This window comes from Patagioenas fasciata, chromosome 1 (genome assembly GCF_037038585.1).
Source record: "Patagioenas fasciata isolate bPatFas1 chromosome 1, bPatFas1.hap1, whole genome shotgun sequence".
In the NCBI taxonomy this organism is placed as follows: domain Eukaryota; kingdom Metazoa; phylum Chordata; class Aves; order Columbiformes; family Columbidae; genus Patagioenas; species Patagioenas fasciata.
This window is the reverse complement of record NC_092520.1, coordinates 56,974,471-56,990,348: the sequence shown is the minus strand read 5'-3', so window position 1 is coordinate 56,990,348 and position 15,878 is coordinate 56,974,471. Positions and strand designations below refer to the sequence as shown.

Below are 15,878 nucleotides of genomic sequence, written 5' to 3'. Positions count from 1 at the left end.
CAGAACTCAAAACAATCCAAAGTACACACCTAAGCATTTAACAACAGATATGTGTAGTCTATATAAAACCAAGTTAGCAACTTCAAAATTATGAAGAACTAAAGCACCCAAAAATCAGAACTGAAATTACAACCAAGCACTGAACACTTTCTGAACTTTGTCTTAACCTTAAGCCTTTAAAGTACACGCTCTAAATTACAGATTCTCTACAGTTTTCCAACATCCAGACTATAAGAAGCCCAACTTTTCATACAATCTGAGAAAAGTAAATCACAGTATAGCACCAAAACAATGCAGAAGGTTGTTGCATTTGGCTTAGTAAAATCTACAAAGTAAACAAGGTTTTAGAAACTTCAGCATTTGTAAAGTTAAGACAGTTTCAGTTTCACAGAATCACAGAATGTTAGGGATTGGAATGGACCTCAAAAGATCATCCAGTCCAATCCCCCTGCCGGAGCAGGAACACCTAGGTGAGGTTACACAGGAATGTGTCCAGGCGGGCTTTGAATGTCTCCAGAGAAGGAGACTCCACAACCACCCGGGCAGCCTGTTCCAGTGTTCTGATACCTTCACTGAGAAGAAGTTTCTTCTCAATTTTAAGTGGAACCTCTTGTGTTCCAGTTTGAACCCACTACCCCTTGTCCTACCGATGGCTGTCACCGAGAAGAGCCTGGCTCACCCTTTATACATTTGTAAACATTAATGAGGTCACCCCTCAGTCTCCTCCAAGCTAAAGAGACCTAGCTCCCTCGGCCTTTCCTCATAAGGCAGATGTTCCACTCCCTTAATCATCTTGGTTGCCCTGTGCTGGACTTTCTCCAGCAGTTCCCTGTTCTTCTGGAACTGAAGGGCCCAGAACTGGACACAATATTCCAGATGGGGTCTCACCAGGGCAGAGTAGAGGGGGAGGAGAACTTCTCTCGACCTACTAACCACCTCCCTTCTAATACACCCCAGGATGCCATTGGCCCTCCTGGTCACAAGGGCACAGTGCTGGCTCATGGTCATCCTGCTGTCCACCAGGACCCCCAGGTCCCTTTCCCCTATGCTGCTCTCTAACAGGTCATTGCCCAACTTACACAGGAACGTGGGGTTGTTCCTGCCCAGATGCAAGACTCTACACTTGCCCTTGTTATATTTCATTAAATTTTTCCCTGCCCAACTCTCCAGTCTGTCCAGGTCTCGCTGGATGGCAGCACAGCCTTCTGGCGTGTCAGCCACTCCTCCCTGCTTGGTGTCATCAGCAAAGATGCTGATGGTTTGAACTGAACTCTACCCAAATTCAAGGCAGCTCACAGAAGACTTGGGATATTCCAAATGTTGAACTTTATGCAATGCAGGTCACCTCGCAAACAGATAAACAAATGATACTAGATAAGAAGAAAAGAGTCTAAAACAGTAAAATCACAGAAAAGGCCTGAAAAATACCTTTCCCTGAAGAAATATAGCCCTAGCTCCCTGGTTAACAGAAACCCTGGCATGAGATCTGTAAGATGACATGATACTAATGAGTGGAGGTAACTGTGTGTCTTAGTGCCCATATCTCATCGGTTGGTACCAACCTGAGCTGACTTCTTGCAGCAGGTTTGCTGTAGCTATGACTGAGTGAGCCCTGACATGCCCCTCAAGTTTCAATCCTGCAAGAGTATAGCAATGAGAAATGTATGCTGAGAACCCAAGAGATTTTTAAGGGGTCAAAAAAAGGGAGAGAAGATGCATTGATATATATGTGTCCAACAAAACATTCAAGTGGATAACATTTTCTAAGGTGTTTTAACCATTTTAAACAAAAAAAAAATAGGTAGGGAAACTGTTTCTGGTCTTCACTAAATTGAGCGATACACATTATATGGAAGCACTTCTGTAAACAACTATTGAAAGAATTTCTGGCTAAAGGCAAATGGAAATAGGTTATATGACTTTCATGACACATCTGCATCTCTATATGAAGTTTCCTGATTTTATGATGTAAAAAATCTCTTATCATAAGAAACAAATCTGGACTGTATGTACCAAGTATGGTATACTCCTGGCAAAATAAATCACAAGAAACTAAATTAGTCTCATAAATTCTAAGAAGAACAACATTGTAGGTTACTGATAACATCAGATTGGTGAATATGTTTACAGTCTGCTTCTTAAATTCTCCCTTCTTTGTAAATAAGTATCATGTATTTAAACAGCATGTTTTACACAATATAGCAGCAACTGAAATGACCAGGTCCACACTGACATACTGAAAGAATGATGACTGAGAGGTACTCTAGTTTCATCTGGAGAGTAAAGAACCTGCCTTCAAGCCTGTATTCCTATGTTGATTCAAAATTAGAGACCCAGGAAGAGATACCTTATGGCAAAGACAGACACAGCAGACTTCTTGTATTCCAATAACAAAACATGAGCTGTAATCGCCGCAACCGAGAACAACCCAGTGTCAAACCACGAATTGTCTAGAATTCCCTGTCACCAGGCACATGACTTCAATGTCTGCTGGCATACATAGGCTCACACACACACGCAAGCACATACGCACACACAAACACATTTCTGTGATGATGAAAACCACTGAAAACAAGAACTCAAGGCGGTACAGTTCCCAGTTGCTCTATACCCTGCCTCAATTCACAGGGAAGTCCAGCAGCATTAGCAAGGATTAACACAGAAATCTGTCTCCAGTGCCACATCTTCTACCTGGAAAGTCATCTCCTGTTTAGTCTAAGAGAGTTCATTACATGTTAAAATATAAATAGTGAGAATTTGAATAAACCTAAATGGGGAAGATGGTGAAGAGAAAGTGGAAACTGACAATTCAGAAATCATGCCGGCACCGTCCACATGTTAACGCTCCACATAAGCAGAAGTGCTACAAAAGCTGAACTGCAGGACAGCATCATGTACAGTCATATGAGTGTCTCAGCGATCTTTAGAGCTAAAAATACAGAAAGTGAAGTGTCTAACAAGCAACAAACTACTGACTAAATATCACACCTAGCTGACTTGCTGCTCATGCATTTACTCAGCCTTTTTGTATAAATACACAAAAATTTGCTTCACCAAAGATAAAGTATGTTAGAAAATGTCAAGAGCAGTAAGAAGTTAAAAAATACATAGGTTGTCGGAATGACTTAATATTGATTTGACAACCTACGTATTTCTGTAGTTGTACACACGTTATCAAATATCTACACTTGTACTGCTAAAAGGTGCCTTCACTGTATTTCATATCCCTCTTCAGACTATTTAACACACTGTGAAACTTTACTCATTTATGAAGTTTTCTGAAAAGGTGCCAAATTATAATTTCTAACAGAGGAGAAAAAGTGACTTCTTATTCACAGAAGTGTGACAGATATGCACTACAAAAAAAAGTGCTGAAATTTGTAACATGAACTTCTTTCCAAATTGCACTTAGTACAAAATAACAGAGTGCAGCTCCCAGCTTGCTGCAGAAAAAATGAGACTGAAAACACATCATCATTGATGATGGCTTAATTAAACTGAAACAATGAAACAATTATGACTGAAACAATATGAAAACTTCAAATGATTTTTTAAGCATTTCCGTGACACAGAGAAAGTTCAATTTATTCCTATGGACATGCACCTGTATAAAACTTACTGTCAACCTGCAATTAAAAAAAGGGCATTTATGAAAAAGAATCCTAAGAAAGTTGCATTATACAGCTGTATAAAACTGTACATAAAAAGAGAATTAAAATAAGAACTGCATAATATAATAAGAAAAAAATTTTAGCTGTTCTTTGTAAGTCTTTCAGACATATATAAATGTGTATAATATGTATACACACAAATACTTATAACCAAGTATACATAGAATAGTTTGGGTTGGAAGGGACCTTCAAAGGTCACCTAGTCCAAGCCCCTACAATGAGCAGGGACATCTTCAACTACATCAGGTTGCTCAGAGCCCCATCCAGGCTGGACCTGAATGTCTCCAGGGACGGGAGCATCTGCCACCTCTCTGGGTATCCCGTGTCAGTGTTTTACCGCCCTCATTGTAAAAAATTATTCCCTTATATCTAGTCTGAAACTATCCTGTCTTAGTCTAAAAGTGTTGCCCCTTGTCGTGTCGCTACAGGCCTTGGTAAAACATCTGTCCCCGTCTTTCTTCTAGGCCCACACAGTTCCTGTCACCCGGAAAGAGGGAGTTAAAATGCCTTTCCTTTCCTTCCCTCTCTAATGAACACCTGTTCAAAAGGAAGGGCTATTAAAAGAGCCAGAAGAGCAACAGGAAGGGCAGAGCATTTGGAGGAAGTCACAGATCCTCAGGCAGGCACTGAGGCCTGGGCTGATCTCCAGGAGATAGAAATTCTGGTTTGTTACTCGCACAGTTTTAATAGACATTTATGGTCAGACCAAATTTCTGAGCAAACTGCACTGTTTACTGCTCTGTCACTCCTGTTAGTTACCCTGTGAGCTCACAGAATATTTTGGAACAGTCAATGCAAATGGTAAGAGACCAAACTACTGAGTTACAGCAGTAATGCATTAAGTGTCCACTGGCATTTCACTCTGAGCTCAATACAAATTCACATTAGTAGGTTCTAAATAGCAAGGGCACTATTCAAGTTTTTCTTAAGGTTGCATCAACTTAATAATGAGTTTCTCTGGAAGAGGTGACACTTTCACTGTTTGAAAGCTGACAATATTTTGGGCCGAGAAATCTGAGTCTGAGCTCCTAATTTATAAATTGGTAAAATTTTTTTAAAAGCTTAAAAGTATCTAACAATCTGGAAGATTTAGTACAATCTGTTTTAGCACTAAGTGCTAAGGACAGACCACACTGACTTTATCTGACTGGCGTGAAGAAAGTGATTTTGTACCCTTACTGCCATTACCACAGTGAGAAACAGCTATAACACAGGTGTCCTAGGAGACCAGAAAAACATGAAAAATCCTCACAGCAAAGTTGTTAAAATCTGCTTCCTAGAATAAAACCTTGAGTCTCACTGAAAACTGGGGGAAAAAATAGGGTAAATATTTCTACCATTTCCTCAGAAGTCTCATTTATAGTTATGGGTCTAAAGCTATATCCATGGCAGTAAAATTAATTTTAGGGGGTCAGAAAGCAGTGGCAGCCTGTAAATATTAACCATGACTTTTGTTGTCTGTCCATTTATCATCAGACAGCCAGTGCTTTACACCTTTGGAAGTTAAAGATGAAAACTCTCTACTTATCACTAAAAATTAAAACATAAGTCACTGTTTTCTGTTCTTTTTGAGTCCAAATATACTGCACTGATTGTATATTAAGCAACACACAATTTTTAAAATAGTAAGACTTACCAGTCCACTTAAGGCTAAGATCCAGATGTAGGAACCAGAGGTTAAGAGCTAGAAGACAAAAGCAGTGATTTAAAATTTTAATTTTACATAGCTATTGTTGTCTGAGCTACTACGCTGCAATATTATAATTGGCTATGTACTTATCGTAACAAGGGAAAAGTCAGACATTTCTTTTTCTGAAAATTCAGCTTAACATTAATAAAAGATGTATTCCAGAAGCAGCATAACTGCAAAAAACACAGGGATCCAACGATTGTTCTCCTTCTATAGAACAACACATTTTATTTTCATATAGCATAGTAAGTATAACAGGATGTCAGTTATAGGCTGCACAGAAAAACAAGTCTGAAAGACAGACTGAAGCAAAGGAAATGACTCAGCAGCGACAGGAGAAGAGTTCCAAGCCAGTCAGGCAGTGTAAGTGAAGCACTCTGATGTGCAGTCATGGAGAGACTAAGCTTGAGCATCAAAATTGAAGAAATCAAGTTCTCACCCATTGGCACATTTGCTGACATGAAATCACAGAAAAGGTCAGAGTGAACTTAAACGAAAAATCCTAATGAGCCAAAAAGGCAGCCCATCATTTCTAGTAAAGTAAGTGATTAATCACCTGGAGAAGGTTATTACCAACTGGAAAAATGGGCTCAAAATTAAGACTGATACTGGTTACTAAGTTCGTTCTGCATGATGCTGACTGAATCATGAGAACACCTTCCCTCTAGACTTCTGACTATGGAAAAAGTTACTTGAGATAAGGGTAGAGTTTACAAATGAGGAGGAGGCAAATGATTTTTCCCACAGCCTCTGTGTGACGGCAGCAGCGGTTCTGTACGCAGCTGGGAGAGATGCAGCGAAGATACAGCGACCAGGAACAGCAGCGCTCTGTGTCAGAGGTGTGTGTGAAAGCAAAAGGCAAAGGACATGATGGGAAAGAGCTCAGACAATATCAGGGCTTTCCCAAAGACTGGAATAATAAAGGTATTGATGTTTTCACAAGAGAGGAAATAAGATTTCTGAAAGATCGAGAAAACAAGGTGCTGAAGCAGAAACTGAAGAAATCCAAAGGCTGAAGAGCACAATGAATCAATGAAATGTTCACGTGGAGCACGAGTCAATATCTTGAAACTGATCATTCATTCTAAAATGCTGTCTACCACACTTCATATAACCATGGTGCTTTCCGCTGCTAGTCCTAGAGCTATTTTAGAGTCTCTGGAATATATAAAAATTAGTACAATTTCTTATAAGTTTGCACGTCTCCTGTTTCACAATTCAGGTTGTGACATGAGTATCCACTCATTTCTAGGCTATTGGGGTTTTTTGCCTTTCTGTACCAAATACCTCTATTTTTCCACTCATATGTAACATAATACTACATTATATTGCTATGCTCTACATTCAAGTATTTTAAATTACCTGTCACATGGTAATGCTTGATATACAAACAATATTAATTTATATAGAAGTAGAATTCAGACAAAAACTTGATTATTTACTGACAGCCTTACCATAGAAAAAAATACAATATTCTATAGCTTTGTTTGAGCTCTAATAAACAAGGGGAAAACAAACAAAATCAAGAATAAAAGCAAATTAGGAATGATAAAGATACACATGCCTTAGCATCAGGTTCTGTTTTCATCTATTTTCATCTAGTTCATTTCACTGACCAAAAAAATTTGTAGAATGTACTATTATATTTTCCTGTGCAAGACAATCAAGACAGAAGACAAGAGAAGAACAGATCATTTGCCCACCACTTCAGCATATAGAAATGTATACTAGCAACATATTTTTCAATATTTTAGTTGATGGGACAATCACTAGCTAAACATATGTAAAATCATATTCATGGAAGCATCAAAATTCATAGATGAACATACAGAAATACTATTACACCAGTAATTCATTAAAAGATGAACAAGCAAGTACACACCATACCTGTAAACCCAATATATAGACCAGTGTCTTGTTTGTGATAGAAAAATGGCCTAATACTTGTGTCACCTGCACTCTTGGAATGGAGGAATAAAATGGTACAAACAGAGCAAACACAGGACCCAAACTGCAAAAAGAAAAGATACAGATGGTTAATAAGAATGATACTGGTAACAGTAGTGTAAAAGAACAAAAAGTAATTAATCCTAAGTACATAACAATCAAAATGTATTACCACCTTGCAAACAAAGGTCTTTCTTGGGAAGTAATTATCAGGTAAGTTGTGGCATTCAGGATAACAGATTCATTAGCAAATAATGAACTACAAGTCTTTGGCAAATATCCTTGTAAAGAAGAAATAGGTGAACAAAAGTATCATATTTCCAGATGTTTAGGACTGGAGGTAGGAGAGAAGGCAACATATTTAGCCTAATAGTAGACTGCTTCTGTAATATATAACACACACAAAGAACAGCTATCGTCTCCTGCAGCGGAACAAAACCACTTTGATCCAAGTGCACAAATGGCAAAGGTTATACCTCTCCCTAAAGGTCATGGAAACCACTTCACCTATCAAGTTAAGCTTCATATTCACTTAGGTTTAAGGTGTTACAGGATTGCCAATAGACTGCAGTATCTAAGATGAGAATATTGACCATCTGACATAATTTCCCTTTGCCACAGACTTCCATGGCCCTACAAATAACTAACTTTTTTAGGGTCCTCACCTAAATCACAGCACAAGATGTTTATTCAATTTCTAAACCCTAACTGGAAGCAGTTTCGTAGAATTTAAGACCCAAGCACCTTTTACAATGACAAAATAGTTTGATTAAATTTGTGAACACACAACAGTGCATTTCATCCATATAAAATCACAGAATCATTTTGGTTGGAAAAGACCCTTAAGATCATAGAGTCCAATCGTCAACCTAACTCTGGCACTAAACCATGTCCCTAAGAACCTCATCTACACGTCTTTTAAACACCTCCAGGGATGGTAACTCCATCACTTCCCTGGGCAGCCTGTTCCAATGTTTCACAACCCTTTCTGTGAAGAAATTGTTCCTAATATCCAATCTCAGCCTTCCCCGGCACAACTTCAGGCCATTTCCTCTTGTCCTATCGCTTGTTACTTGGGAGTAGAGACCAACCCCCTCCATGCTGCAACCTCCTTTCAGGTGGCTGCAGACAGCGATAAGGTCTCCCCTCAGCCTCCTTTTCTCCAGGCTAAACAGCCCCAGCTCCCTCAGCTGCTTCTCATCAGACTTGTGCTCCAGACCCCTCACCAGCTTCATGCCCTTCCTCTGAAGGGCAGATACAAAGCCTGTGTTCCTCTCAAAACACCCAGAAAACTTAACCATATATTATAAACAACAGGCAAGGCCACAGCAGAATCAACGCCAAAAGCATGGATATAGGAGATTCTACAAGAAAAATATTTCCTAAGATGGAGGAGGAGTCACTTCAGGGTAGAAATGGCCAGTTGCACAGGCAGAGCAGCAGTGGCAGTGACCTGCGGGCAGCAAGCTGCAGGCAGCAGGAAGCGGGGGCATCTGCAAAGGGCACGTGTCCCCCAGCTGAACCCTTGCCCGTGGTTCAGAGCTGCTGTGTGTCCAACAGGTGTGGGACACCGCAGCGGGTGATTTTTCACTGCCCACCAGGTTCTGAAAACTTTCAAGAGTTGCAGTTTCCATGGGCCTTTACACGAAAGGGATTTTACTATGACGCACAGCGGGAATTCTGCCAACAGCACAACGAGGACCCAAATAACTCGAAGTGTTCACTCAAAAATACATTTTCCTTCTGGAGGAACTATGGCAGGGGTGTCAAACTCATTTTCACCAGGGGCCACATCAGCCTGGCGGTCGCCTTCAAAGGGCCGGATGTAATTTTAGGACTGGATAAATGTAGAGTACTTACATGTATGTAAAATGTAAAAATACTAGTAAAGCACTTTCCATTCCCTGAAGATGTTAGAGTTATAGAAGATCAAGATTAGAGGACTTTCTCTTCTGCAGTGAGCAGTCTTCTGACATTAAAAGAATAAAGATTCAATGTATTTAAGACATAGTAAAAATTACGCTGTGTACAAAAGTTTCAAAAGTCAGTCCTTATGTAATGTAAGTTTTGAACGATAACTCTAACCAACAGTTTTCAGGCCTGAAACTTGAAAGGAAAAGAGGGAACATGAAGCACCTCAAAACTGAGGTGCAGAGCTAAATGCCAAGAACAGTTGGCAAGATCTGAATGTTGTGTTATTAATTTACGTAAAAAGTAACTACTCCTACATTTATACAGTCCTAAAATTACATCCGGCCCTTTGAAGGCAACCGGCAGGCTGATGCGGTGCCCACTGAAAGTGAGTTTGACACCCCTGATGTATGGATAGGAGTAATACTATGTGAAATGATGGTCTGAATACTAAACCCCACATTTCCTGAATAACTGCCAAATGCAACACCCACAGCCATGAAAAAAACCCTTCAAATATTATTTTTACACATTTAATGGGTTGTGGCTTAAGAGCATTCCATTATCATTTTGTTTGATGTATTTGAAGTTCAGCTTGCTGAAAACCTTCCTCTCTGAGGACTTAAATAGAGTTTAATTATTGAAAAATTCTTAGTGCCATCTGTTTAACAAAATCAGATGCACTTGAATGTCTAGAGAATGCTAACTCAGGAACTCCTGAAGGATGTTCAATTTTGCGTATAGCCCTTCTTACAAAACCAAGAGACACACAACACATTCTTAGAATAAATTCAAGTTATTTAAGCTGGAGGAGTCGACAGACATAGCTATAAAAGTGCCACACAAAACCAATCCTTCATTAGAAGTGCTTCAATTGCAGACAACATTCATTGAAGTAAATGACGTTTTATAAGCGACGAGAGAACAAAAATCCAAAATCTTTTCCCTTTTTAGCAAAGTAATTTTAAATTATTTATTTGTACTCTTACCAAATGACCTGAGAGAGTAACGAAACTGTGGCACGCTTTTCAGGTTTTATTTCTCCTGTGATAAACAGTGACTCAGACACAGACATTTTATATGCAAAAGTGTGCTCAATCATAAGATGGGAAAGTACAAAAAGGAATTTCCCATAACTGCAAGTGTATTTTAAAAAGAGATTAGAGAAAGTTAAAAGGTTCCTTATATGTTAATATTCACAGTTAGCATCAACAGAGACCACAGAAAGCACCACCCCCATATGGGATAGTGGTTCGTTTAATTCAAAGTCTGGTGTCTGATGCTGCTCAGTTCCCTCTAGAGGGAACTTAGTGATGGACCTTTTGTCCTAAAACAGTAAGTTCATGGGCACGACAGACGTGCGCCTCGAAAGACATCACTTTTTGGGTTTTTTAGACAGAGTTCATATTTAGTGTAAATATGCATTAGACAAATACCCATTCAGGTATCTTTTTTTAAAATGTCAAAACTAGTGCCCTCCAAAATATTTTGTGAAACTCATTTGTACAGGTGAATCCACTGGGTAAAAACTGCTTCCTATTAATTTTGAACTTTTGCCCTCAACCTTCATCATATAATTCTGTACTTGGAAGATTTCAATTAACCTTTTCTGTTGCCTTCAGAATTTTTATGCATTATTCATGCCTTAAAAAGGGACCTAGTGACAAAGGACATGGAAAAAGCCAAGGTACCTAATGCCTTTTTTTTGCCTCAGTTTTTACTGGTTAGTTTTGCCTTCTGGGCTCCCAGGTCCCTGTGGGACTGGAGCAACAACACTTGCTGCAAAGGAGGACAGTTAGGAAGTTCTTGAGCCCAACTGGTCATACAGGAGTCAACAGGACCAGATGGGATGCACCTCAGGGCACTGAAGGAGATGAAACATTGTGGGGATCAGGGCAGGTTCCTCATAACTGGAAAAATGCCAATGTCACACCCATCTTTAAGGACGGGAAGGATTCAGGTAGCTGCAAGCCTCAGCTCTGTCCCTCAGAAAGTCACAGAGCAAATCTCCTAGAAGTCACTGCCATATCGATTTACCAAGGGTGACTCTGGCACTGTGGACAAGGAAGGGGAAGGTAGTGATTGTTCTATGCTCTGACTTCAGGACGGACTTCGACTCAGACTCCTTGTATGTGCTTGAAGAAAAACTGGGGAGATGTGGACTGGATAAGCAGACTCAAGGGAAACTGGCTGCATGGCCAGACTCAAAGGGTTCTGATGAGCAGCACAAAGTCCAAGAGGCTGCCGGTTACTTGCAGCTTCCCTCAGGGATACACAATAGGGGCAACATTATTTATTGTCTTTATTAACAACCTGGGTGATGGGACAGAGTGCACTCTCAGCAAGTTGGTGAATGACACAAAATTGGATGGAGCAGTTAATACTTCAGAGAGCAGGGCTGCATTCAGATAGTCTTTGACAGGCTGGAGAAATGGGTTGACAAGGACTTTACAGAGTTCAACAAAAGCAACCGCAGAGTTTTCCACCTGGGTTGGAATAACCCTGCACAATGGTATAAGCAGGCTAGAAAACAGACTTGCAGACAAGGAGCTGGAGAATCTGGTGGATGTCAATCAGCAGTTCGCCCTTGCAGGAAAGGCCAGTCGCATACAAGGCTGCATTATCTGTATGCAAAGAAGGGCCATAGACACAAATACATGTGGTCACTGGGCCAGGAGACATGAATGTTTAGCATTTCTGAGCCTGAACCTGAATCACTGTGTCCACTTTCAGGCTCCTCACTTCAAGAAAAGCATTGACATACTGGAACAAGTCCAGCAAGGGGGTAACGATGGTCCAGTAGCAGGTTGCCCAGAGCTAGAACCTACATCCTCAGAGATACAACCTGTTCTTGTATTTCTGTGACCTGTTCTTGTTGGTCATGCTTTGAACCCAGGGTTGAACTAGATGACTGCCAGAGGTCCTGTCAAACCTAAGCTACTTTTTTACTCTGTGAATAACCAAGGCCTTGTTCCTGACTCTCATAATCACTGCAGGGGTTTCCTTCACTTCTCTCTTTTCATCTTATTTTTGCTTTTCCCTTCATCCCTTTTAATCTCCTTTCCTCTACCTTCTCTCCTCTTCCAGATACCTTTGTCCTGGCCCCTTGTTCATTATATTATGAGAATACCAGGAATGTCCTTTCAAGTGCCATGATTAACTTTTCCTAGAAACTTGAAATGTCTGTATGCAAAGAAAGGCCATAGACACGTGCTGACTTTAAACTGAGTCTATGCCCACTTTATGTTTTGGAAGTTAACTGCAGCTATGTGGGTTAGAAAATAAAATTTTCAGACAAAACAGAAAATGCTGAAACCTGAAAAATTAAATTCTAGAGTTTGAAACCTCTGTATAGACATCATGTCCATTCAGAAGTTGTACTGTAATAGCAGGTTCTACAACAATCATACCCTCACTTCGAAGAGCATGTTAAATTTCAACATTGGCAGTGAGAAAGAAACACAGCAGACCAGATGGGAACATTTTACATAGTATAAAGTGATGAGATTGTTTTTGCACATAGAAAAAAACAACCTGAAGAAACAACTTCGAAAAAAATAAGCCAGAGATGTAGAAACTACTGGCAGAGAAGAAATATCAGAGACAAGTACTTCTCACAAGACAAACATGCTACTTAAAGTTTAAAAAGTGAATATTAAATGCAGATTAAAAGAAAACATTGTAACATTAGTAAATACGAGCATAAAATACAGAAAAAAAAGGTTCTACAACGTATGAACAAATGGGTAAAACGCTAAATGTTACTTCTGCAAAAACATGTGCTGTTGTCAATGGAAGTTCTGTGGGATTAAATTTGCAGAAATATCCTGTTATTTTATTCAGAATGACTCACTACACTTAGTAACTGTGGTGTTGTATTTTTCTTCATTTAAATTCTTTGTAAAAACATTAATCTGACAAATTCACCACCACATATTTTTTTGAAGACTAAAAATATCAGTTATAAAAGCAGCTGCAGATAACACAGAGCACGCAAACGGTGTGCTTGTAATTCAAGTTACCAAGTTCCTTCACTGCTCTGCGCTCCTACAGGCTACATTCCTCAAAATTAGGTAACTCCCTGGAATTCAACCACGCTGATAGCTGGGATCCTCTGCTTGGTGGAGCCCAGGACTCAAAGAAACCACCTATTGCACCCAATCCCTTTGCTACACATGAGCAGGACACCCCCGTGCCTGAGGCCTCTTGATAGCAGCAAAACCATTACGGGACGTTACCCGATATTCATGCTTCTAACTGTCAATATTTCACAGGAATGCAGGAAGAAAGTGGAAAAAAACACCAAACCAACCAAACAACAAACCAAAAAACCCCAAAACACCCAAGACAGGAGGAAAAGTTCTTCCCATCCTTGGATATCTCAGCAGAATCACTGCAACTTTGCAGTCGTTAAAATACGAAACCAAGCAACCAACCGACCAAATGCTATACAATCTCCTTATGAAGACAGAAGTCAGACATTTACCTCTCCTAACAAAAGCTTTAGTTTTCAATGCCAAGTTTATTCAACAATTTATTGCATAAACTGCTCAGCTTCATTGTCAAGTAGTTTCAAGTTCCTTTCCCCCTTCCCATTGGTGAGCTAATCCAGACCTTTCCTCTTCTACTGGCTAGAATCTTTCTTCCAATTTCAGTTTTAATTTATTCATCATTAATGAGATAACATATGTAATAATTATTATTTAGTTTTTTCTAAAGAGATCACCTTATCTCCCCTAAACCTTTGCTGTGCAAAGCTGATGTAACAGTACGTGACTATTTCTATTCTATCAGCCTGCTGCAATATACAATATAAAATTTCTTCAGTCAGGCATTCAATATATATTGCCCTCAGACAAGCAACTACTGCAGACCATCAAAGAATTATTCAGCTTATAGGACCACAAAGATACATATTTATTTAAACTCCAATTCCTTGCCATTTATTTAATATATGACTAGCATGCTGTCATTCATGTGAAGGCCTAAGTATGGAGATACACATGAAATCATAGGAATTGCTGATCAAACCCTGCACCACAACTGACAGGGACAACTATTTATCATTAATGTCAACTAGATGTTGCAGAGTTTCTGAACAGTTTCCAAAAAGCAGAGGCTCCCAGTTAATCTCATACTCAACTAAATCTGGCACAGCCACTGGAGCGAGGAGAGACATATGAAAGCATGAGGAAATGGTGAAAGGACTTAGATGGAGAAGTATTTTGTGGAGGAAGTACAGTTCAACAGCTGCATTGAAATTTTTAGTGTTCCAAGTTCATTTAATTTGGGTGTTTAATCTCTACTTCTTCAACTAGATTAAGCCAGCACATTCTATTTGGCCTCTGCAGTTACCATGACTCACTGGTGAGTCATCACTTACTGTGTCTCTAACTCAAGCCACTTGAGAAATCATGTTTGTCCACAAAAAAAAGAAGACAGAATTCAGCTACGAGTTAGTTCTAGACACCTGACCTGTTTCCCAAGAAAGGGAGTTAGTTTTGGAAGGAAGGGCAGTTTTGCAGTTAACAAACAGGCTGGTTGGATTCAATTTCTGGGTGATCCATAAACACCCTGTGTAATTCAGAAGTCATTTCTTACCTTGGGTAGTAGCTCTCTAGCTATGGAATTGTAAAGCTAAAACCAGTACCATTTGTAAACGGCTCAAATAGAGTAGGGACTAAGTAAGCAGATGGAAAATAAATCATCACAGGCATCATAACATACTGGTCAAAATATTAACTTCATTGCTTTGACGTCACCAAATCCAAAGCAACAAATTAGTATATTAATTTACATGTTACTCTCCTGCATGCCAAAAGCAAACCAGTAAGCTTTTTTACACAAATGGTGAAACCAAACATTTATCACACTTTTTGATACAGGCCATTTCTTGGTTTGAATGTTCAAATCCTGGGACAGTCAAGCAGATATTGAAGAAACAGCAGCTGCATAAGAACAAAAAAATAGATAGCTAGAAGGATAAATAGCAAGTGAAAAAATGCAACCTGTATCGGTTCGCTCAACCAATTAACATCACATCATGTTGTACTGGTAGCTAATACATCAGTGTGACTCAAAACGTACAATCTAGTAATGTATCTTAATGAAAGGGAGACAATATTTTATCAGATCAGAGCAGGAAACACACACTGGCATCATTTTATAATGGTAGGACTATTCTGAGAGAAACATTTCCTTTATGATGTAGGTATACTACTAACGTTAGTCCTTGAACAAAGACTACTACATGCCTGTAGATCTCAAATTTTACCATTTCTACTACATAATTTTGCTGCTGGAGAGGGAACACGTTGCAGTATTACTCTGTGTACATATGAAGCAAGTTCACTGTGATATTTTCTTTAGAACACTCTTCAATTCTCATTACTTCATTTAAATAGATGGTACTCTGTGACAAATCTGAATAATTAAAAAATAATTCAAAACCAAGAAAAGGAGAAAGTCCAGAATAAGACTAGTAAGTTCTCTCAAAGACTGTCTGCATCTGGTGTTAGAAGATAAACACCGCATAAAAATGGAGGGGCTGAAAGTCCTAGATTGAGCCCTTCAGCTCCTTGGCATTGAAGGGGAATCAAGCCATGTCTGCGCTGGGGGTTCAGCACCAGAAAAATCAGCGTATAGTGCCAACTAAATGC

General features: G+C 39.4%; 1 protein-coding gene across 2 annotated transcripts in view; it reads right to left on the bottom strand.

Annotated features, from left to right (window-relative positions):
• UBAC2 (UBA domain containing 2) overlaps positions 1–15,878 on the bottom strand; it is a 102,239-nt gene that overhangs the window by 31,240 nt on the left and 55,121 nt on the right. For both annotated transcript variants that reach the window (XM_065829718.2, XM_071807005.1), the window contains 2 exons: positions 7,249–7,372; positions 5,308–5,355 (listed from right to left, as the gene is read on the bottom strand). In XM_065829718.2, the coding sequence (XP_065685790.1) occupies positions 5,308–5,355; positions 7,249–7,372 (172 nt within the window). The remainder of the gene's footprint in view (positions 1–5,307; positions 5,356–7,248; positions 7,373–15,878) is intronic.